Source organism: Chiloscyllium punctatum, chromosome 40, assembly GCF_047496795.1.
Source record: "Chiloscyllium punctatum isolate Juve2018m chromosome 40, sChiPun1.3, whole genome shotgun sequence".
Classification (NCBI taxonomy): Eukaryota; Metazoa; Chordata; class Chondrichthyes; order Orectolobiformes; family Hemiscylliidae; genus Chiloscyllium; species Chiloscyllium punctatum.
Window position 1 is genome coordinate 58,300,725 of NC_092778.1, and position 25,989 is coordinate 58,326,713.

At 42.1% G+C, this 25,989-nt stretch overlaps 1 protein-coding gene across 6 annotated transcripts in view; it reads right to left on the minus strand.

Moving 5' to 3' along the window:
* grin2aa (glutamate receptor, ionotropic, N-methyl D-aspartate 2A, a) overlaps positions 1-25,989 on the minus strand; it is a 304,643-nt gene that overhangs the window by 159,394 nt on the left and 119,260 nt on the right. For all 6 annotated transcript variants that reach the window (XM_072559998.1, XM_072559997.1, XM_072560002.1 and 3 more), the window contains exon 4: positions 18,924-19,516. In XM_072559998.1, coding sequence (XP_072416099.1) covers positions 18,924-19,516 — 593 coding nt within the window. The remainder of the gene's footprint in view (positions 1-18,923; positions 19,517-25,989) is intronic.

The following is a 25,989-nucleotide window of genomic DNA, read 5'->3' on the forward strand; positions in this document are numbered from 1 at the left end:
AGACTGGTATCTGTGATGCTGGGAACCACTGTAGGAGGCCGTGATGGATCATCAACTCGGTACTTCTGGCTGAAGATTGATGTAAAAGCTTAAGCCTTACCTTTTGCACTGAATTGCTGGGCTCTTCCATCATTGAGGATGGGGATATCTAATGAGCGTCCTCCTTCAGTGAGTTGTTTAGTTGTCCACCACCATTCATGACTAGATGTGGCAGGACTGCAGAGTGGTAGTGGGTTCCCATAGCTCTGACCATCACTTGGTGCTTATGCTGTTTGGCAAGTAGTCCTATTTGGTGACTTCACCAGGTTGGCACCTAATTTTCAGGTATATCCAGTGCAGCTCCTGACATGCTTTTGTGGTGAGTCAATAGATGGGCATGGATTCTCCTTCAAGTACAATGCCAATTTTTTGTCAAAATATTCTGCAAAGTACAATGTTAAATCATGAATTGAAGCAGTGCATGAAGTTTTTGAGTTTGATTTGTTTCTGATGGTGACTAATTCCAAGGATTGTGACTAGTATCAGGTCACAGAATGCCGGTGCGCCCACAATTGCTGAACTCGCAGTGTCTAAAACTCAAAAGCTTCTATTTGTTTGGAGGAGATCACCAAATTATCAATTCTTTTCGTTATTTCCCTATCTGAGCCCTTTTCTCTGCATTTATATATAAATGGTTTGTAGGCTACTGCCTAAACTAAATGAATTCTAATCAATGAATAGAGAAGTTTCATTTGACTCTGAATTGTCTTTTAATGTGGTACAAGTATTTTGGTGATCTTTTAACATGGAAACATAGGAGCAAGAGTAGGACATTCAGCCTCTTGAGCCTGCTCCACTGTTCAATACGATTGGGGCTGATCATTTTGCGCAACACCCTAATGCCTCCCCCATATCCCTTGATCCCCTTATCTACCTCTTTCTTGAAAACAACATAAGGCTTTGGCCTCAACCACTTTCTGTGGTAGTGAATTCCACCAGATCACTACATGAAGAAATTTCTCCTCATCCCTATCCTAAACTGGTACTCTTATCTTTAAAGGGAACATCCTTCTTACATCTAACCTGTCTAGTCCTGTTAGAATTTTGTAGATTTCTATGAGATTCCCTCCACATTCTTCCAAACTCCAATGTATACGATCGTAACCGACTCAATTTCATGTTCATTTGTTATTGTTGATGAGTTAAGTCTATAAAGAACTTTGTTTTCAGTAGCTAAACACCTCTCAATGGCTTGGTTTTCTGCATTGGGCACACCCAAACCTCAAAACCATTGCTGTGAGTTGAAGAGTGTGGTGCAACCAGTCAGGTAGCATCCGAGGAGCAGGAGAATCGACGTTTTGGGCATAAGCCCTTCATCAGGAATGAGGCTTGTGAGCACAGTTTAAAATTTAAAATTTTATTAGGGCAGCTGCTGTATCCCAAACTAAACTACAGAATGTTATGAATCTAACAATAAGTCTTTGACTTTGCTTGCTATCAAGCTGACACAGACCCTGATCATACACTAATTGTCAGGCAGAGTCGGACACTGTGCTCACACAACACATGGATTCGTTAAAAGTGGACTCTTTCAGAGGTAAGGTACATGTGCAACATAAATAATTAAAAAGTATAAGACTGAAAATTGGAATTGCCCTTAGAATAGGTTGAAACTTTACAAAGCACTTAAGACCATTTGGCACAGGAGTAGAAGTAAGCCATTTAGCCCTGTGAGTCTGCTCTGCAAGTCAGTAAGATCATACAGTAGGGTTCAAGCTAAATTGAAACATGATCATGAACATAAGGTCTTTAAAAATGGGATCTACAATAGCAACAATCAGAGATAATCAAAGCAAGGAACTAAGTGAATGCATTGAATTGCCTTCCCCCACTGTTTGCAGCATCCTCGATGCATGCTATGCTCTGATGATTTCCTTAAAACACCTCCTAAACTTAATACTTTAACAGTCTATTTCTGCGTACTAACCTTGTATGCCTCTGAGCAAAATTACCACTTTACTGCAACTTAAGAGCAAATTTTTAGTCCTTTGTGAGGATCTATGTCTGCAAGGAACTGGTTGAGACCGGGGATCACTCCCAGCCACTAGAGTCAGAATTATACTTAAGTGAAGGAAAAAGGAAGGAAAGCTTTTGGAATTAACATCATTAATAGTTTCACCATTAAAATTCTTTCTTTGAAGAAAAACAATCTGCAAACTGTTTAAAAATCTTTTCTGCCTTGCTGTTACTGTTGCAGAAGAGTGTGTGCCCTTAAAAGAATGATCTTTCGGTGCCAATAAATGTTACTACATGAATGCCACATAATTGAACATTAAGTGTGTAGAATTGAATGGAGTCAAATAGCATTATAATATTGAAATATTTGCAGGTACATTCCTGATACCACATGAATTATTTACTCCTACTTCTCTGCACTTCAAGATTTCATATTTTCTGTCAAATTATTTGCAGATTGCAATCAGAAAATGCGCTCTTATAGAGGGTTGTGCCAGCAGGTTCAGCTCCAATTACTGCTGCATTGCAGCCACATTATCACCAGGAGACCTCACAGTGCAGCTGGTACATTATAAACCCGTACCGCATATTTTCACGTTTAAATCCGAGATTCTAATAAGAGAAAATTTTCAAAAAAAAAGCCACAATAGTCCCACCACAGCAATACTTGCATTTATATAACATCTCTAATGTCGAGTCATAGAGCATGGAAACAGATCCTTTGATCGAACAAATCCACGCCAACCATAGCTCCCAAACTAAACTAGTTCCATTTGCCTGTGCTTGGCTGATGTCCCTCCAAACCTTTCCTGTTCATGAACTTATCCAAATGTTGTTTAAATGTTGTAACTGTATCTGCATCCACCACTTTCTCTGGCTGTTCATTCCATACACGAACCACTCTTGGTGTAAAAAAGTTGCCCCCTCATGTCATTTTTAAATCTTTTTACCTCTCACCTTAAAAATATGACTCATAGTTTTGAGCTCCCCCTCGTCGCCTCCCCATCTCCTCACACCAGTGAAAAGACTGTTGTCACTCACTTTACCTATGTCCGTCATGATTTTACAAACCTCTGTAAGGTCACCCCCGAAACTCCTATGCTCCAGTGAAAAACATCCCAGCCTTTCCAGTCCATCTTTAGATCTCAAGGTCTCCATTCCCAGCAACATCCTGGTAAGTCTTTTCTGAACACTCTCCAGTCTAATAATATACCTCCTATAACAGGGCGACCAGAACTGTATACAGTGCCACAGAAGATATCCCAAGGGAGGAGGGTCATCAAACAAAATGTGACACCAAGCCACTAAGGAGCTATTACTGCAGATGATGAAAAGCATTGGGGAGATGGGTACTAAGGAGTGCCTTAAAAGAGGAAAAAGAGGTGAAGAGGCGGAAATGTTTAGGGAGGAAATTCCAGACCTCATAAGCTATGGACACCAATAGTGAAGTGATTAAAATCAGGAATGCTTAGAGATCCAAGTGAAGGAAGACAGATATATGATGCAATTTGGAACACAGCACACAAACAGGCTCTTTGGTCCATCATATCTGTGCTGACTATAATGCCACGCTAAAAGAATTCCATTTGCCTTTCTAGTAAGTTGTTCGGACTGAAGATGCATACAGCGACAAGGAGGATTGAGACCATGGAGGGTTTTGAAACAGGTACACATTTTAAAATTGAGGCATCGCATAACCACGGGCCAGTGTAAGAGCGTAAACACAGTCATAACAGATGATCAGAAAGTGGGGTGAGAATTAGGATGCTTGCAACAAGCTCTAGATGAGCCGATGTTTGTGGAGGATGGTAGAGACAGACTCAAACTCATTGAAGTAGCGATTATTAAATATGCAGTGGATAATTGAGCTAAGAAAAGAGGGGAGTTGGATAGTGTTACAGATGTGGCAGTTAGAGACTCAGTTTTAGATCAAATACAACAACTTAGTCAGTTTCTATGATAGGGGATGGAATCGGAAGATTTGGAGTTTTCAGTTTGGAGTTTGTGGTGGGGGTCTGAAGCCAAAAACTCCAATTTTCACAATATTTACTTGGATACATTTCTGTTCACCCTGTATCAGATACAGGGTGATAATTGAGAGATAAAGGAGGGGGGGGTAAGAGATGCGGTGGTGAATTAAAATTAGGTGTCTTCACATCAAACCCTATCCTGTTTTATTGGACAGGTGAGAGGCAGCATGTAGATGATATCATTTATTCATAATCACTGCAAAGCAAGTTGCGAGATCTCTCATAGTGACAGTGCTATTTTAAAATGTTGAGTTTAGGTAGCATTTTTTTTATTATTGCCAAGAAAATAAAGCTTAAAGCTCTTCAGGATTCTCAATGCAGTTGAAATGCTATCAAGCAGCACAATGTCAGGGTTCAGATCAAGCGTCAAGAAATGGGGATTTAGGCATAGCAACAAGCTCCTCTGTTCATCAGTATATTTACAATGCTCCACAAGGTGGACATGAGCTGTGTGCAATTCTATGAGAGTGACTGCCTGAAGACCAATGTCATCTGTTATGTTAAAGACTTCTCAGGATGTTGCAAACCCACTCGTCTGCCATCCAGCTTTCCACTTTGGATCTTTGCCCATTTCCTGTTACATAAATGATGGTACTCCAGTGAACTAAAAGGCATCGGGCACCTGATTGCCCTGGTCAGTTACTGTCACATTGAATTACTGTCACGTAAGTGCAGACTTACTTGATCCTTACATTTTTTATCTAAATATAGATTGCATGCAATACAGAGTAATACATTTAGAGGAGACTCAGAGGGAGAGCTCTAGAATAGGAATTTCTTTTGCAGAGGGCGTAACAACTGAATTATAAAGGTTTCTCTTGTAAGCAAACTGACTGAATGGGTTTATTTTTACAGCACAAACCTACAATGCTTTATGAGACATCACCAAAGGTTCAGGTAGTGTCACAAAAGCATGAGACCAAAACTCACATGATTTGTAAGCCTCATTTGAACTGTGAATGAGATTATGTCCTTGACAGATACTCTAGCTAGCAGTCATTCGCCTAACATAGGCAGAGTTCACAGGAGTAGTTCTATGCTATTTTTACGCCAGCTGCAGACAACAGAATCCTGCATCAGAATTGCACACTTTGAATATCACAGATACTAAGTAAGATTTTGCTTCATTTTGCAGTTGATTCACAGATATATTACTGTTCATTGTGAACAATACATGAAATATTGAATAATTTAGCAAATAATAACAAAAGGTCTTCATACATCCTGTTAAAATCAGAAGTCACACAACACCAGGTTATAGTCCAACAGGTTTATATGAAATCACAAGCTTTTGGAGTACAGCCCCTTCATCAGATGTAGTGGGAGAGTAGCGCAGACAGATGCAGAGTTTATAGGCAGAGAGATCAAAAGATTATACAACAGGTATGATTGGATTGTTGAATACTACGTCTCTGCAGGCAACCAAGAATGTTAGACATTGTGAGTAAAGTGTTGGATTATAACCTGGTGTTGAGTGACTTCTGACTTTGTCCACCCTAGTCCAACACTGGCACCTCCACATCATACATTCTGTCAGGGATTCTAATATTTTAAATAAAAATTGAAACACAGAAATAGGTCATTTGGTCTGACTGTATTTGTTCTGAGTAAATGCTGAACTAGGGCCTCTAACTCTTTCTACTCCTTTCTCCCTCCTGTATCTGGCTTCCCATCAATTGCATCAAAGCTATTCATCTCATATACTCCATGAGGTACAGTTTCTAGCCATGGCTGGGCTAAACAGATATCGCCTATATTCCAATGCTGGAAGCAAGCCTTTCAACCCATTGAGGAGAAAGTGAGGATTGCAGATGCTGGAGCTCAGAGCTGAAAATGTGTTGCTGGAAAAGCACAGCAGGTCAGGCAGCATCCAAGGAGCAGGAGAATCAACGTTTCGGGCATGAGCCCTTCTTCAGGAGCTTATGCCCGAAACGTCGATTCACCTGTTCCTTGGATGCTGCCTGACCTGCTGCGCTTTTCCAGCAACACATTTTCAGTTTCAACCCATTGAGTCCACATTGACCCTTTAAACAGCATCCCACCCACGCAGACCCAACCCATCCTTGCAACCCTGCATTTCCCATGGCCAATCCACCTGACCCGCACATCTTTGGACTGTGGGAGGAAACCAAAGCAAACTCGAGCAGACACAGAGAGAATGTGCAAACTCCACACTTACATTGATTCCACCCGAGGGTGGAATCAAACCCAGGTCCCTGGTGCTGTGAGGAGAGCACTGCTAACCACTGAGCCATTGTGCCACCCCACTCATTCCTTATTGGAGTTACTAATGACTACCTTGTTTTGAATACCGCCTCTTCCCCAAACAGTTGAAAATATTCTCCTTGTCTACCTACCAAAACCTTCTCTAATATTAAAGACAGCCATTAGACCTCAACAATCTCCCATAGATTATTTAGTACTATTCGGTTTTTTTTCGGGTTCGGGCATTTAAAACAATCTACACACATCCAGGCATGTTGGTGCCCCACCACATTCTACGAGAGACCCATTCCCAATTACAGGGGTAATCAAATATTTACATCTAGATTGGAAACCATGCTAAGCTCATTTCTTTCAGAAATCCACAAGCCATATTGTAGTTCTGTGCAAGTGGATGAGCTCTCAATGAGTTAACATCCCACATATTAGAGTTAATTTTAACTGAACATCCCAATGCAAACCGGTGGCTACGAAGAATCAGGTTACTTTCTTGTTTAGATCTTAACTGTTTGTGAAGCTAATTTGCAGGGCTTTGCAAGCTGACAAGGTGGCCAACTAAAGTAGACACCTGCTTCATGTATCTATGCATGTTGGCATTGAGGACCCAGATGCTATTTTAATCAAAGTCTGATCAAGAAGCACCTCTGATTTTTGTGCTGGCTTGAAGGAGGGTTTGAAATTGATCTGAAAAAAAGAGACGTCTCTCTGACATGTCTCAATATGTTTTGCATGGGGCTAGATGTTTACCTAAAGTCAGTATAGCCAAGAGCTGTCCAATCTTCATTATGTTTTGCTACAAAGTAGTTGTCATGGTTAGAATTGTCAGGGATTCTTGTGGCCACTATCAGGAAGGAAATCAACTCACCAGAGCAATTTCTTGTCAAACCTCTTCTGGTTTAAAAGCTCCATTGTGTCTCAAGCTACTGCGAGTTTCCCAATATTTTTAATACTATAAGATTGCACTTAGGGAAGGGCAAAATAGCTCATACCTGACCTATGACCATTGATAGGGACAGAGAATATTTTCTAGGGCTGTTTATAATTATTCTTACGATCCAATGACTATAAAGAGAGAACAAGGCGAACAGTCTGCTACAATTAATGTCACCAAACTTAGCCAACTAGATAATGTATGAACAGCAAACTTAGAAGTGGGTTATAGCCTCTTGAGTGAAGATATTTATTATCTCACTGTGGGCTATGACAGGCCATAGGTGGGAATAAATAAAACAAGGTATTACCACAGTCACCAGACTCCTTGTATTGTGTCAACACCCCTTAAATGTTAGTCGATCCTGAATCCTGCAGCACATTTACTGTACTCGCCAACAATGATGTTCTGTCATGTTACATTTGTGCATTTGTGCATGCAAGCAGACATGATACTGAATGCTGTTGAACATAGGAAACTCCTGAGGAGCTGCCAAATTAACAGTCATATTTCGCAATGTCATTTTTGGTATGTGACTGTCTGTAATTTGATAATTGTATTCACTGCCTGTTGTCCAGCTACTCTGTATATTGGTGTTATCTCACCTAAAAATATCAAACAGTATTTTCCGTAATCAGACAGCTTGGTCCTTTCTCTGATTTTAGAGCTGCTCGTGAGTCAGAGGTAGGCAGCTCTCACACTCAGAAGAAGCACTGCATAACTGAGGATGATCAGCCATGATCATAATGAATGGTGGTGCTGGTTCGAAGGGCAGAATGGTCTACTCCTGCACCTATTGTCTATTGTCTATTGTCTATAAGGACCACCATGGCTCTGCCAAAAAAGCAACTAACATCCCAAGGATGGTGTCAGGGAAGTGTTTTTTTGTCAGAGAAGTAAGTTTCTGGGATTGAGGATTACAGGGAAGGAGATCAGACATAAAGACAAAGGTGGCTTCCAGCGGCTATGCCCTGACCTATGTCAATGCAGATGGAGTGTACTTTTTCTGTGTGTCTGCCTGGATTTCCACCGTGTGCTCCGATCTCCTCTCACAGTCTAAAGATGTTGAGATTAGATGGATTGGCAATGCTAAATTTCCCATAGTGTCCAGGGGGATGTAGGATAGTTGAATTAGCCATGGGGAATGTTGAGTTACAGTGACTGGGTAGAGAGGTGGGACTGGGTGGGGTGCTCTTCACAGGGATGATGTGGACTCGATGAGCCGAATGGCTGTACCAATTCTATGTTTATATGGCATCCACCTTTTTCATCTGGTGGAAGCTGAAATTATTGCAGCCCAGTCGTGAACAGTACCTAAATAGTAGTCATTCATTTAACAACTTTACATCTCTTAATCTTGTCCAAATAAATATTCAGGTATTGACAAAAGGCATAACAGAATGTAACACTTATTATGGCCAAATTAAGATATTAATCAAGCAAAATAAACACTATTGTTAAATCAGAAGCCTTGTTGGGCTAAAGTATTTGTGGCATTGAGCCAAGCCATTTGGATACAGAACAGGCTCGAAGGCAGGAGACGAAGGGTCATGCTGGAAGGTTGCTTTTCAAACTGGAGGCTTGTGACCAGTAGTGTAAGACAGGATCAGTGCTGGGTCCATTGCTTTTTGTCATTTATATAAATGATTTGGATGTGAACAGAAAAAGGATGATTAATAAGTTCGCAAATGACACCAAAATTGGAGGGGTAGTGTAGGTACAGTGAAGAAGGTTACCTCAAAAAACAACACAACCTTGATCAGGTGGGCCAATGGGCTGAGGAGGGGCAGATGGAGTTTAGATAAATGTGAGGTGCTGCATTTTGGAAAGGCAAATCAGGGCAGGACATACACACTTAATGGTGAGGTCTTGGGTGTATTGCTGAACAAAGCGAGTGCAGGTTCATAATTCCTTGAAAGCGAAGCCTCAAGTAGATAGGATAGTGAAGATGGCATTTGGTACACCTGCCTTTACTGGTCAGTGCATTGAGTATAAGAGTTGGGAGGTCATGTTGCAGTTGTACAGGACATTGAGTCCGTGCCCACCGGCCTTCAGAACACGAGGTCTCACTGCAACCATGTACTGGCCTCTGTCCGGACTTCATTCTCCATTCCTCTAGGAGGGGTAGTTTAAGAAATTAAAAGTTTTGGGGGAAGTGAGTAAGAAAAACTGTAGAAAGAGAAGGGAAAGGTAAAAGGAATTGGCGAGCAGAGGAACAGAGGAGTATTTTACTCTGCCACCATCTTGAACTATATTACAGATAGAAGTCTATATAATCATGAAGGAACAAGGATAGGGTGAATACACAAGGCCTTTTCCCCATGGTAGCGGAGTCCAAAACCAGAGGGCATAGTTTTAAGGTGAGAGGGGAAAGATGTAAAAGGGACCAAAAGGGCAACATTTTCATGCAGAGGGTGGTGCGTGTATGGAATGAGCTACCAGAGGAGGTGGTGGAAGCTGGTACAATTACAGCATTTAAAAGGATGGATATATGCAAAGGAAGGGTTTGGAGAGATATGGACCATGTGCTGGCAAATGGAACTAGATTAATTTAGGATATCAGGTCAGCATGGACGAATTGGACCAGCTGTACAGCTCCATAAATCTTTAAGCACAGGTGGAGAATACATATGTCCAAAAATATATTTTATTTATTTTTCTCCAAGGGATGTTGATAATTGTTAGCATTTATTCCCCATCCTTAACTGCCAAAGGGTAGTTTAGAGTCAACAACATTTCGATGAGTCCAGAGACATGGGTAAGAATGGCAGATTGCCTTCCTTAAAAGGAAATTCGTGATCAACAGTGATCACAAGGTTGCTATTAGACCAGCTTTTGATTCCAGAATTTATTGCATTAAAATTTCCCCATCAGCTATGGTGGGATTTGAACTCATGCACCCCACACATTAGCCCAGAGCTTGGAATTACTAGTCTCGTAATATTACCATTAAACCATCACCACTCAGAATGGTTTTAGATTAATCAGGTGACCAGACATCTGGAAGTCTGGAAATTTGACTGAAACCGTTCTTGGATGATCACTTTTAAAAAAATTTAATGAATGGCAACACATTGGCACAGTGGTCAGCATGGCTGCCTCACAACACCAGGGTCTCAAGTTCAATTCCACCCTTGGGCAGTTGTCCATGTGGAATTTGTGTATTCTCCCTGTGTCTGTGTGGGTTTCTGCTGGGTGCTCCAGTTTCCTCCCACAGACCAATGATGTGCAGATTAGGTGGATTGGTCATGGGGAATTGCCCATAGTGTTCAGGGATATGCAGGTTAGGTGGATTGAACACGGTAAAAAAAAATCATGTGGGGTTACAGGGGGGTGATGGGCCTGGGTGGGATGCTCTTCGGAGGGTTGATGCAGACTCAATGAGCTGAATAGCCTCTTTCTGCACTGCCAGGGTTCTATGATTCTATAAGGCCCAGAGAACTGAAGTGGACCAGCACAGCTGAGCTGCTTACTCACCCTTGTGGTTACCTACAATCTACTTCTGAAGTCAGCCATTCTAATACTAACCCACTGCTGTCTTTCCCAAATGAGGGCAAGGCCCATTAAACTGAAGCAGGTTTGCCAAGTCAGGAAATTTCTTGATTCGACTTCTCGCCTTGGAAGTGAAAATCTCACCCCAGCTGTCTGCTGGCATATGTTCTGCTGAGATCGTCTAAGTACACAAAGAATGGAATGCTGAAGATCACTTCCCAACCAAAGTCTGCGGTGCGGAGAAGCTGACCACATATTCACTCACAGTGTTCCTTGCTCCTCCTCATCCTCACTAGAATGCAAAGGACCAGGTCAATCATTCACAGGATTGGCTAGGCCAACATTTATTGCTTATTCTGAGTTGCCAGAGGGCAGTGAAGAGTCAACAACATTGCTGTGCGTCTGGAGTCACATGTAGGCCAGACCAGGTAAGGATGGCAGCTTCCTTCCCTAATGGGCATTAGTGAGCCAGATGGATTTTTCTAATAATCAACAATTGATTCATGGTCATCGTAATTCTAGACTTTTTAAATTTAATTCAAAATCTACCATCTGCCATGGAAGGATTCAAACTAGGTCTCCTGAAAAAAAGGATAAAATCCCAGCTTCAGTGCCAAATTCTTTCCACCTGGAAATAAAAAATTGTCCCCTGTCTGATCCTGTGAATACTTGGGTCTATATCTGCAATTTCTTTTTCTGAAGAGGAGTCATATTGCACTCAAAAGTTAACTGTTTCCCTCTCCCCAGATGTTGCCAGACTTGTGTTTCTCCAGTACTTTCTTTGTTTGTTTCAGATTTCCAGCATCCGCAGTATTTTGCCTTAGTTCGACAAAGTAGGCGAAAGTGAGGACTGCAGATGCTGGAGATCAGAGTCAAGATTAGAGTGGTGCTGGAAAAGCACAGCAGGTCAGGCAGCATCAGAGGAGCAGGAAAATCGACGTTTCGTGCAAAAGCCCTTCATCAGGAATGAAGGCAACATCTTCAGTGAACCTCTGAACAAAGCACTGGTGTTGTAGCCCACTTTCTATTGAAATGTTTGCGTTTCCTAGGGTTGGTGATGTCATTTCCTGTAGTGACATAATTTCCTATGGTGGTGTCATTTCCTGTTCTTTTTCATATTCTGTTCTAATTCAAGAGTTAGAGAGTGTGGTGCAGCTTCCTTTGGAAGGTCTGAAAACAAACCTTCTAGCTCAGCGAGCAAACCTACATCCACAACCTCAACCTGAGCTACAAATTTTCTCAAAACTCGCTAAGTGTTGAATTATTTGTGAGTTATTGCCTCCAACATTCCATCAAGAAAATTATTAATACCCCTTTGTGGACTTACATTGATCCCATTTTTGCCAATCTTTCCTGAATCAGTCCTGAACTGCTTTTCTACATTAATTGATGGGATGCCAGTGTCTCTAGTAGGGTCAGCACTTATCACCTATCTCTAGTTGCTGTTTAGAAGGTGCAATTATTGCAGTCCATGTAGTGTCAGTGTATCCATCATACCGTTAGGGTGGGAGTTCCAGGTGCTTGATGCAATGATGCTGAAGGAATGGTGTAACATTTCTAAGTCACAATGGCTTTGAGGCCACCTACAGGTGCTTTTCCCATTTTCCTGCTGACCTTTTCCTCTGAGTAGTAGAGGTCATGGGTTTGGAAGATCCTGCCAAAGGAGGCTTAGTGAGTTGCTGCAGTGTATCTTGTAGATGTTTGCCACCCAGACAACAGGGAGGTTTACCATCACATTCCTAATGATGCACAGGGGGTATCAGAAGCTGAACTACTTTCCAATTACTTTCCAATGTGTTAATGACCTCTTTCCCTCAGTCATGTCTTAAATGGAAATATCCCTCCATTGGACACAGGCACCACTGATTAAAGCAGCATTTATTGCTTATTCCTCATTGCACATTGCAGAGTCGAGACTCACATGTAAGATGAAATATTCTCTTCCCTAAAGGGCATTAGTGAACCAGATGAATTTTTACAACAATTGACAATGGTGACGCAATCTCCATTATGCTAGCTTTTAACTGAATTTAAGTCTCACTATCTTCCATGTTGGGGTTTGAAACCATATCATAAGACCATAAGACCATAAGACCATAAGACATAGGAGTGGAAGTAAGGCCATTCGGCCCATCGAGTCCACTCCGCCATTCAATCATGGCTGATGCGCATTTCAGCTCCACTTACCAGCGTTCTCCCCGTAGCCCTTAATTCCTCTAGACAACAAGAGTCTATCAATCTCGGCCTTGAAGACATTTAGCGTCCCGGCTTCCACTGCACTCCGTGGCAATGAATTCCACAGGCCCACCACTCTCTGGCTGAAGAGATGTCTCCGCATTTCTGTTCTGAAATGACCCCCTCTAATTCTAAGGCTGTGTCCACGGGTCCTAGTCTCCTCGTCTAACGGAAACAATTTCCTAGCATCCACCTTTTCCAAGCCATGTATTATTTTGTACGTCTCTATTAAGTCTCCCCTTAATCTTCTAAACTCCAATGAATACAATCCCAGTATCCTCAGCCATTCCTCATATGCTGGACCTCAGAACATTGCCCAGTGACATTACCACTGTACCACTACCTTTCCCTATATACACACATACCATCTCATTTACCTTCTTCCAAGGCTTATCTACTATTTCTTTACTGACATCTTAAGAGGGGTTGATCATAATTCAGGGAGGGAGGGGCGAGATCATACAGGAGAGGTCTCACTAGAAAGCAGTTAAGCAATTGAAGCTCAGATGATTTCAATGGTTGAAAAGATCTATATCTTGCCCGAAACCAGTGGTAATGGTGAAGTTAGGACTGGAGCAGGAACAGGGTGATACTTGGATCAAAAGAGGTGGTCCCAGCTTAAGGGAAGTGCCGGAGTTAGAGAGGGACATCTACAGGTAGGGAAGGATGCAGAGACAAGGAGGTATCCAGGACTCCTAGCAAGGACCTGGAATAGCATTCAATTCTTCCTTGCCCATAAAGATTGCTGTAAAAGTACCTGAGGCCCAGTGCAGTCATTATCATACCCTCCATACATTGGAACAACAAAAGTTCTGTTCACAGTCAGACATTGTACTAGAAATCTGCCAACATCAGTCACAGCACTAAAGTGCACTTGGAAGTTACAGGAGTAAGTTATCATGACTGCAACCCAAGTGAAATCATAGAATCATTAAAACATGGAAGCAGGCCATTCAACTCTGCACCAACTCTCCATATAGCATCCCACCCAGCCCCATGCCTCCTACTTTATCCCCTATATCCACACACTTCCCATGGCTAATCCACCCTGGACAATATGGGTAATCCACCTAACCTGCACATCTTTGGACTGTGGGAGGCAACCCACAGACACTCCACAAGACAGTCACCCAAGGGTGGGATCAAATCCGGATCGCTAGTGCTGTGAGGCACTGTGCTACCCTATCCCCTGCTATTGTTCACTCCCATTTATCACATGCCTTCAGAACAATTATCTTCAGGTTTCCTTCAATATGTCATGACCTGCATGTTGTTTTGCTGCCTTTGAAACAAAGACGTTTGCCACAACAGCAAGCATGATGGTAATCCAAATATTTTTATTAAAAAATAAATAGCTTATGACATGAATGTGATAAGATGTTTGCACCTTTGCAGTTAAAATTTAAATAACCTAATGTTATGATTTGGTGTTAATAAATTATCATCATTAATCATCAGCCTTGCCCTCCAACCACAATTCTCCAAACATTGCTTAGTACCATCTGTCTTCTGCATCACATTAGAAGTGGGCTCTGAATAATCCAGACATAGACTGGCTGTGCTTTAGTGGTTTGCAGATTATGGCATAGTTTATAAAACTGGAGCAGAGATGAGGATTCCAGTTTTCCATCAGCAAGTTTGCTTTTAAATGGGAAGATACGCTGATAGCAAAATGTTCAGTGCACTGATAAAGCAGGTTGGGAGTTGTTCATTTATTTTACCAGGAGAAAGTGAGGACTGCAGATCCTGAAGATCAGAGTCGAGAGTGTAGTATTGGAAAAGCACAGCAGGTCAGGCAGCATCCGGGGAGCAGGAGAATCGATGTTTTGGGCAAGAGCCCTTCATCAGGAATGAGGTTAATTCTCCCACCGATTCTCCTGCTCCTCAGCTGCTGCCTGACCTGCTGGGCTTTTCCAGCACCACTCTATCGACATTTACTTTATAACCTGAACAAAGCAAGCATGGCCCAAAACGGACACAGAAAACGCTGTAAGTGCTAAGTAGGTCTGGCAGCAACAGCAGATAGGAAACAAGGTCAATGTTTCAGGGCTGTGAGCAGAGAAGAGTTATAAATGATTTAGCTTAAGTGAAAGAGGCAAATAGAAAAACAAAGAGACAGTCTGTATCACAGTGGAAGGTGCGGAATGTTGTATCATGTCTCTTGGTCAGTATGTCAGTTTACCTTTTAGATGCTTGATCGTGCAACCATCACTGCATCACTGCAGGTGATATAAGGGTATACATCTTATTCACAATCTTACCCCAAGATCACTTGAAGCATGACACTTTATTGAAAGCAGGCTGCTCAGTTTTAATTTATTAGCTTAATGTCAGTCAGTTGAACAGAGGTGAGTGCATTTGTGAGGAGAAGGTGCTAGGGAAGCTGAAAGACTTGAAAATGGATAAATCACCTGGTTTGGACTATATCCCAGAGTTCTGAAGGAGACAGCTGAGGAGATTGTGGAGGTATTGGTGGTGATCTGTCAGAAAACACTGGAGCCAGGAAGAGTCTCAGAGAATTGGACAATGGTTTATGTAACATCCCTGTTTAAGGAGGGAGGGAGGCAGAAGACAGGCAACTTTAGGCCAGTTAGCCTGACCTCAGTCATTGCAAAGATTTCAGAGTTGATTATTAAGGATGAAATTGTGGGAGTACTTGGAAGTGTATGGTAAAGTAGGGTTAAGTCTACATGGCTTCATCATAGGGGTTCCATGCCTGTTAAATATGATAGAATCCTTTGAGAATGAAATTATACAAGGACAGCCAGTGGATGTGACATTTTTGGATTTTCAGAAGGTATTTGTCAAGGTGCTGCACATGAGGGGCTGCTAAATAAGATAACTGTCCATGTTGTTAGGGGCAAGGTACTGGCATGGATAGAGGATCAGCTGACTGGCGGAAGGCAGAGAGTAGGAATAAAGGGATCGTTTTCAGGATAGCAGCCAGTGACTAATGCAGTTCTGCAGGGGTCAGTGTTGGAACCACAACTATTACATTATACATTAATGATATGGATGAATGAGCTGATGGCATTATTGTGAAATTTACAGGTGACACAGAGACAGGTGAAGAGACATGTAGTGTTGGAGAGGCAGGAAGGCTGCAGAAGGGATTGGACGTGCTAGGACAGTGGGCAAAGAAGTGGCAGATGGAATACAAATGGGAAATTAAGAGATTATGCAATTTGGTAAGAAGAATAGGACAGCACAGTGGCTCAGTGGTTAGAACTGCTGCCTCACAGTGCCAGGGACCCAGATTCAAGTCCAACCTCAGGCAACTGTCTGTGTGGAGTTTGCACATTTTCCCCGTGTCTGTGTGGATTTCCTCTGGGTGCTTTGGTTTCTTCCCACAGTCCAAAGATGTGCAGGTTAGGTGAATTGACCATGCTAAATTGCCCACAGTGTTCTGGGATGTGTAGGTTAGGTGCATTAGTCAGAGGGAACGTAAAGTAATAGGGTAGGGGAATGGGTCTGGATGGGTTACTCTTCGGAGGGTCGGTGTAGACTTGTTTGGCCAAATGGTCTGTTTCCCCATTGTAGGGATTCTATGATTCTATGAAGAATAGAACATAGATGATTTTCTAAATGGGGAAAGGCTTCAGAAGTCTGAAATACAAAGGGACTTAGGAGTTCTAACTTAGGATTCTCTTAAGGTTAACATATAGGTTCACTTGGCAGTTAGGATAGCAAATGCACTGATGGTATTCATTTCAAGAGAGCTCAAATACAAGAATAGGGATGTTCTGCTGATTCTGTCTAACAGTCTGGTCAGGCTGCATTTGGAATATTGTGAGCAGTTTTTGCCCTGTATCTAAGAAAGAATGTACTGGCCTTGGAGACGGTAGAGAGGAGGTTTACAAGAATGATCCCAGAGGTGAAAGACTTGTCATTTGAGAAGCGGTTGAGGATTCTGGGTGGGTACTCAATGGAGTTTCGAAAGGTAAGAGGGAATTTCACTGAAACATCCAGTATGCTGAGAGGCCTGCTTAGAGTGAACATGGTGAAGATATTTCCACTGGTAGGACGTGATGGCAAAGCCTCAGAGTGAGGGGGAGAGCCTTCAGAACTGGGGGATGAGGGGGATTTCTTCAGAGAGAGAGTAGTTAATCTGTGGAACTCATTGGTGCAGAAGGCTGTGTATTTAAGACAGAGACATAGCTACTTGATTAGTAAGGCATTCAAAGATTACACGGATAAGGGCAAGAGATTGGGTTTGAGAATCAGTCATGATCGAATGACGGGACAGACTCGATGGTCTATTTTTGCTCCTATATCTTATGATCTTACGACACATTTGTGGACAATACTGACACACCCTTTGGTCCCAATATTTATTTACCTTGACTGATAGGCCGCAACCCACCACCACCACACCCAGGATGCCAAACCCTTTCCATTTCACTCCTCCATGCCCCTCTGTCCCACCATGTCCATTCCTTCAAATCCCACTCCACAACTCCCCTTACCACTGACCGACCCTGAGATTCCATGCAAGGGTCCATTCTCCTGCTCCACTCCCTTGTGCTGGAGAAGTACACATTGAAGGCTGCTGACCTAGCACACAACTGCATGTAGCTGACTGTAGCACACCACAATTGTGGGTGGACCAGGTGCCATGAGATTACTGTGCATAGCTCACTTTTATGCATGGTCTAATCTTCAAGGTAGGATATCAATTTTTAAAATGTTTCACACGAATGAATGTTCATGGGATGCAAATATCTTACTAGTCAGAACCAGAGCCCAGTATGAAGTCCAGCTCACTGCAAAAACACCATTGACTTTATTCCTGCAGCCAACCCCAGTATCAATTGAAATTTCACAGCCTGTCTAATGACGTCACCCTGCATGCTATGTTCTCTGCTCTTGTGGGATCCTTTAGAATCCCTTCACCAGTTTTCATTCATTATCTTTCCATAGATGCTTCATGATCTGCAGTATCTTGCTTTTACATAATTCATAAATTGACACAGGACAGTAGGCCATTTGGCCCAGCATGCCTTTGATACCTCTTTGAAAGGGCCATCCAATTATTTCCACATTCATGCCCCTACGTCACAGCGTTTATTTTTCAAGCATCCATCAAGTTCTCTTAAGATTTGCTGACATCATGGCGCCATTATATTCCCATTCGTTCTCAGTGGAAAGATGATGCAGAAGCAAGTTGACAATTGTCATCCGGAACTGCAGGTTTCTTTAAAAATAAAGTCAACTAATAAATTTAGAAGATATCATAACACCCACAGGAACGTAGAAACTATGTCAACACTTCTCAAGATAACTGTCTTGGCAGTGGCCTAGTCGCTTAAGCAAATTCCACAATGTTTCCAGAGCGTAAAATAGCTGCTGCTTTTAACCACAGGTGAACTTTCAGATTTTGTGGAGCCCACAGGAAATGTATCATTCACTGATGACTTAATTAGATGTGGTCAAATGCACTGGATATTCAATGGTCTTTAATCTTTCTTTACTCAATTCTCTTTTCCCCCCGAACCTTTTAGTAAATATGTTTTAAGCAGATTATTTTTATATACATACATACATACAAATTTACAATTCCCTCTCTTCTTTCTTCTGGGTATGTTGTCTCTACACCCTGGTTTCTGTGCTCAAATGAGACAATAGCTTCCTCCTAGGTTTCTTACTGTTTTACTTTGACTGTGAACAAGTGCACTAAAGTAACCTCAGGTAAAGAATCTGTGAATTTTCCCTGAAGCCATGTTCAAATTGCTTTCAGTCAGTAATTCTCCCAACCACATCTACCTGATTAGAAACCCAGAATAAGACAGGAACCAGGTCCTGATGTTCCATCGATTGTAGTCAGAGCTCTACTATGTGCAATAGTCATTCGCTTAATTCTGACCTAAGGGAGGTCTTACATGTCCTGCAAATATTATCTGTTGTTTTCTTTGTTTTTCATTCCCAACAGTGTTTCATTAGTAGAAAAGTAAATATAGAAATGTCAGATACTGCGTGATGTGTGTTCTCAGAATTGTGCATGCACATCAGGAACTTACTTGTGCAGTGAAAGGAATGGAAGAACTTTCCTCTCCAGTTGGCCATAGCAACTCGTTTTTGCTTCCGGAATGTATCCATATTGTTCCATCATGGCAGAAGCAGCTGTTGTTATGATCCCAACGCCATCCGTCACCCTTTCTGTCAGGGTGTAGTCCCACTCATCGTACGATACGGAAATTAACCCAGCTGGAAATGCCTCTGGTATGATGTCTGTGTTACCTGTTACCAGACTGGGCACAATCCAAATGAAACCATAGCCTGTAAGGCCCAGTGAACGGGCTTCCTCCAGTATAAATATGGCTTCATCTTTCGAACAGTACAGCAGAATGACTGACGATTGTATTTTCTTCAACTGGATTTGAGCCTTTGAATCCCCATCAACAGCATCTAATGTGATGGTGCTGAGTAGCTCCCAGCCAACAAAACTGTTTTCAACTATTGTTTTTAGTATACTGATAAACTCATGGTATCCAGGAAAGGTGCTGGTTACAATGGAAAACTCATGCCAGTCATATTCTTCCATGATATTTAGCATCACTCCAACTTGTTGTTGAATGGAAGCACCAAACTGGAAAAATGTTGATTGCTGATCCTGCAATTGGAATGAAGAGGCGTTTTAACAATTGAAAACAAAACACAGTGAATAAAATTGGCAGTCAATTAAAAATGCAATGGATACGGTAACTTGCTTTGGGGAAATCTGAAAAAGGTGTCACATGGCGCTTGGCAAGAGCAATTCAGACAAAATGTAACAAAGCCAGATGAGGACACAGGTGATCAAAAACACAGTCAAAGAGGTTTGTAAAACATCTTAATGGAAGAAAGAGAGCTATATAGGTCAATGTTCCATGCAGCAATCTGGTTGACAATCATTATTGTTTAAGTGAACTTGGTTGACAAGATTGCTTATCAATGGAGCCAAAGATCAATTTTTCATTAAGTAAAATGGCATTGTATTAGTAACAGTCACCGTGCTCTCCATAATAGCTATTGATTCTTCTTCAATTCATTATGTTTCTCACTACAACCTGCTGCCAGTAATTTGGTGGGAGCCCCTCAACATCCATTCAAAGCATTTGACAGCAATCGTTAGGATCAGTTGAATGGGCAATGAGTTTAAGATTACATTAGAGCTGCAATGGAAACATATCCAACTGCTGGGCTATTTTGTCAATGAAAATAAATTGCATCCAAAGAATCCTGACTTCATCTGGATTTAAATTCTTCCAAATTACCAAAGCTAGGACTGAACCAAGCCATTTTGGGTTCAAAATTTATCTTTGGTTAAAAAACAGCAATGACTGGTAGTGTGCTTCTTCCCAACCTGCCCAGTAAACACCACACAAGTGGGTAGTTAAAATCGCTTGTGGGACAAACACCTTGCTCACATGCTGCAATTTTAACCTGGACAGGAAAGACATTTTGCAAAAACTGGTCAGATCAGTCTTTGATTATAGAGATCCAGCCCTGACTATCTCACTGGAGTATGGCTGCTGTTTAAACTGTGTCCATAGCAAGTCAGCCGAGCGGGACAAAGGAGTTGGGACCAATCGAGTTGCCAAATATGTTAAATGTTTGATTTTTAACTTGTTTGTGGGAACTGAAAAATTAGGTGTAGAGTCTGCAGGCAGAATTAGGGCTTCCCTATCCAGATCTCCACCATTTAACCCAGGTTCCTGCTCCATGTGCCCAATACTGACTTATGTTAAGACCAGGGATGGTTCCTTCAATCCAAAACAACTACTTAACATTGCACTCCTACCTACTGGTTCATTGCTATTTGTTATGACAGTGGTAAAAGTGGGCTATCAAGTTTCATCTTGCATCGTTTGATGATAATATGTAGGACATTTCACGGATCAAAATTATTCTTAAAAGGGAATGTTGCAGAGAATTCTTTTCCTTGGAACTCACTGCATGATAGAGTGGATGAGTCAGAAACTCTTGTAACATTTAGCAGCATTTCGATATCCACTTGTGATTTGCCAGAGCTTCCAGGGCTACAAGAGCTGGAAAATGAAATCAGTGTAATCAGATTTTTGTTAACTAGTACCAGATGTGATGGGCTGGATGGCCTCCTTCTGTGCTCTAAATGCCAATGCTCCTCAACAAAAAACATTAACTTAAGATCGTTGGAGTGAATATCCAACCAGGTTGAGCCAAGCTTCACGGGAACATCAACAACCAAGTCTCAATGTCTATAGAAAATTACATGTTGTCAAAAGATCGAAATCAGTCAATCAGACCTGTGCCTCCTGTTCGATTTATAATTTTCTGGAAGTTTCACATATTTGTGTGAAACCTGCTGTAAATCATCCAGAAGGTCAGACATAGGAAAACAGGCAACTGCTTTTGGGAAGAACAGAGAGAGGGAAAGATATATTTATAACAGGAGAACAAGAGAGAGCTGTCTCCCTGTTTTCTCTCAGGCTCTAAAAAAGACTAGATGACAAAGCAAATGGGAGAAACATCAATCTACCAAGAATTCAAAGATAGCTACAAATTTTGTCATTGCAGAGGATACAAGTCACCAATTAAATAACGGGTCTCATTTTAAACCTGATGCCTAACGATTCTTAGGACATTTTTTTAACTGCATAAACTTTATCGTTGTGTTTGTGTGTATTTGTTGGCACATCTTATTATTTTTCTCAGGATTGAGCAATAAAACTCTTCTTTCTTTCATTCAAGAAGATCTTGTAATTACTCTCCATCTTTTGAACCAGCCAATGTCATCCTACTCAAAGTATGATATGGCTGGATTGTAAAAAGAATTCAAAGTCTTTGTTGTGGCCAGCCTAGACAAAGGTCTCACACATTTTCCCATCAAACTAACAGTGACTTAGCCCACCCTGGGTGTTGAAACGTGCGTTTCCAGAGAATGGGGAGTGATGGCAGGGAAGCTAGCTCACAGTGAGCACTGTTAGTTCTGGGTCCAATCTGGTCACCAGGTGCCCCCCAACCCCCGCCACCCCAAGCATCAATGACCCCTTTCCATCCTGTCAGCCCATTTCCACCCCTCCCTCCAATGTTATATTCCACTATATTGAACTTTGCATCCAAGTGTCCACCATACCCTTAAACCCTGACATTGCACCTTAATGATGCCACCCTGCTCCTCTATGCTCCCATAGAGGAGACTAGGGTGGTGGTCAGTGCCACTAAGTTTCCTCTGTCACAGCCTACCCCGCCCTATGACGCTATTCTGTCACATCCAATGCACCTTGCGTAATCCCCACAGCCATCCTTGTCTCCATCTCTGCAAATGCCTCTGCTCCGCACCCCCTCGAACACTTCGACCCTGTTTGGGATGACCCCGATGCTGCTCCAAAAGGCCCCCACCTTGCACCCTCCTTAATATTCAACAGACAGACATCCAGAACTGCATTTGCCACAGACCTCTGACCAACTTGGAAGATCAGCCCCTGGACATGACTGACTAGACCCTAGTCACTGTCTTTACAGCTCTCTGACTAACAAGGCATGATTACCCTGACTGCTGCTGCTGGCCCTACAGGACGGACTGCTGCCCACTCCTCAATCTGATGCTGGATAGGTCCCCTGACTGTAACTGGCCCAAGTTGATGACTGACCATGGCCAAACTCCTGGGGCTTTGCGTGGACTGAGTCCATGAGTGATGATACCAGGAACCTTGACCAACAATGGAGCCCGCCACCTCCCATCCTCCCTTTGACTGGACTGAGGACTAGACCCCACTCACTTTCCAACATAGCTATTTGTGTATACAGATGATGTGTTTGCCACATTGGCGGCTGTAGGTATTAGATAAAAACCGTCGTGTGCCATACATCAGGATGTCCACCCTTGTCACGCCAAACAGATCCCTGCTGACAAGCAGCCTTCCTGTGGTGTCTACATGAAAGAGCTTGTTGATATGGCAGTACTAATACCCTTTGCCTCTGGCTGCAGCATCAACGTGTTAACAAGGCAATGTATGGATGCTGCAAGCAAGCTGGTGGACGCTCAGTGAACGAGTGTGAAGAGAGCAAGTGAGCAGCCCTGAGATATAACCTTGTCCAGCTGTTGCAGCCTTTCAACACTAGTTGCTGGTGGAAAGCAACCTGCAAGTGCATCAGAGAGGCACCATGAAGATCATGAGGCAGTGGCACGGTCAGATGCGAATGTCCATGGATGAAGGGTGCATGTGAGTGGTGTTTATGAATCATGATCAGGTTGGTGCTGATCAACATGGAGACACCTCACAGCCAGCTGCAAGTTGAGTTCCCCAGGTGCCCACTCTGCCTTCCAGGTCAAGCTTTTGATAAGTTAGGAAGCTAAATGTTAATGAGGTGTGTTATGTTTTTAACAAGGTGTTTAATGAGCAATAATCCCCTGAATTGGCAACTCATCACTGCTGAGTAAAAGAAAAAGGCACAGCAAGTGGCTCCCAACATCGAAATGGACCCCACTGGACACCTTGTCCAATTCTGTTGCAGATCCTGCCATAGCCCACGTAACTCAGGCCCCTATCAGATTCCACCCATAATATTTGCTTCAGTTACTCCTTTTGGTACAGGAGGTGGCCAGAGAAGGTGCTGGAGCTGGTATAAATACATTTCAAAGATATGTGGATGGGTACATGAATAGGAAGGGTTAAGAGGGATATGGGCTAAATACTGGCAAATTTGATAAGATTAATTTAGAATACCTGGTCGACATGGGCCAATTGGACTGAAGGGTCTGTTTCTGTGCAGTACAACTCTATGACTATACGGTGGCAAGTTTAATAGTCTCAACACTGAGTAAAGCAGTTTCTCCTGAATTCCCTATTGTATTTATTAGTGACAAACTTATATTCATGACCACTGATTTTGCAAATCCCCACAAGTAGCAATATGTTGCGACATCTACACGATTAAAGCCCTCCGTAATTTGAAACACGTCAATTAGGATTTACTAAATAATAAAAGCAAAGTAATACAGATGCTGGAAAAATATGCAACAAGCACAGACAATGCTGGAAAAACTCAGCAGATCTGCTAGCATCTGTGGAGAGGAACAGAGTTAACATTTTGAGTCTGCTATGAATCTTCTTCAGAACTGAAGATTAGGATAAACGCTGAGCCTTCTTGCACAGAAGTTGAAACAACTTTAAATAGAAATGAGCAATACTTGGCAACAGTTTACCCTGCAGGAAATATTAAGTGAATTACCCCGAACGTAAAATTCTGAAGCATACATTGTACTCACTATCTTCCAGGGCTTTTTGTCAACTTTCTGATGTGTGTTTCTAGCTCCTATTTGATAAATTGTTGGAAGACTAAACTGAGCATCTGCAAGTCACTCATTCCAAACCCTGTACCTTGCAGACCTTGGTTTAGTAAGACACAGCACATTGGCAAAGAAACTGCACATAACACATTTTGCAGGATTTGACTCAATACAATCTGTATTGTAGCAAATTTGCAATGCAAATTGGATGTTATCAAACCCAATAGACTTTTTCCGTGATTGCAAATAAATATTTTCCCTTCCTAATAACCACTTCCAAGCTTTTTTGCCCATTCACATCGTCCATATTCTGTTCCAAAGACATTTTACATTTTTTGCATATGTAATCTTATTCTTAAAGTACTAAGTTTTTTTGCATTAAATGAGAAATTTGCAAGTCTCAGTTCTTGGTCTTCAACCTGTTCTGTGATCTCGCATACTGTATAATCTGCACATAACTGTCTTTCTTGAAATATTGAGCTCAATTTCAGCATCATTTTGATTTCTTGAACTGTCTCGATAAAGGAATGTGCAATTATGTACAACATGTGATGCAATTATCTTTTAATGAAATTAAGATCAACACGACATTGTATTGGAGGTCAATGTAAGCAATATACATCTGTGCTGTAGAGACAATAAGATACTAAACACTTCCCATATGTTGAATAATTTGCAAGGTCGCCGGATGGGTCGTGTGGGAGTGTGTGGGTGAGTATCAGCATGAGGTTTTTGCCAAGCTCTCAACAGCTCTGATGAACATTACTATGACGTTGTGTGATTTTCCTCAGGAGTGTGTTTTGAACAAGCTCAAGGAACAGGAATGGCCATTCAGCCCCTTGAAATGGAGGCAACATTTATCAGTCATAAGTGCAAATGTGTGGAATGAGGGCCCTTGTTGTTTGCTGGCAATATCTAATTGTTGAAATCATAAATGGAAAATTAGACATCTTTTTCTCAATGGAGAAAATATAATTTCATAGAAACCCTACAGTGTGAACACAGGCCATTTGGCCCAACAAGTCCACATTGATCCTCTAAAGAGTAACCCATCCAGACCCATCCCCCTGACTAATGCACCTACACATCTCTGAATACTATGGGCAAATTAGCATGGCCAATTTACCTAACCTGCACATCTTTGGATTGTGTGAGGAAACCCACGCAGACAACGTGTAAAGTCCATGCAGACAGTCACCTGAGGCTGGAATTGAACCTGGCTCCCTGGTGCTGTGAGGCAGCAGTGCTAACCACTGAGCCACCTTTCATTCTCAGCACATTCCCCCAAATTTCTCACCGTTGGCCCTGCACCTCAAGACCAAGAAAGATTCTCCCCAGTGTGTGATGTGTTGAATGGACCGTGTTCACCTTCACAATGGAAAGATGCTGTAATTTACAGTTGGTTTGGTAGATGGCGGGTGACCATCTCATTGTCCTTTTTCTTGTCATACAGCCGTAGAGGTCTACAGTGCAGAGAAAGGTTTTTCAGCCCATTGAGTCTGTGCCAGTCAAAAACAACCACTTAATTCTGCTAATCCCATTTTCTAGCACTTGGCCCATAGCCTTGTGTGCCTTGTCAGTATAGTCAATCTCCCCCACTAAAGTTGGCCCATCATCAGATGTCTGTATCTCTCAGTCAGTTGGTTCCATTCTTAAGGTTTCCAGCTGACACCAGCTTCATGCAATATTATGCCAAGTTCATTAAATCTCTCAAACAAAATGACAAGGGTGATGAGACAACTTTAAGCAGGCTAAATCCAATTCTATCTGACAAAGTCTGAGAAACACAAAATTATGATCAAGCTGTGGCACAAATGAGCATTGATGTCCAT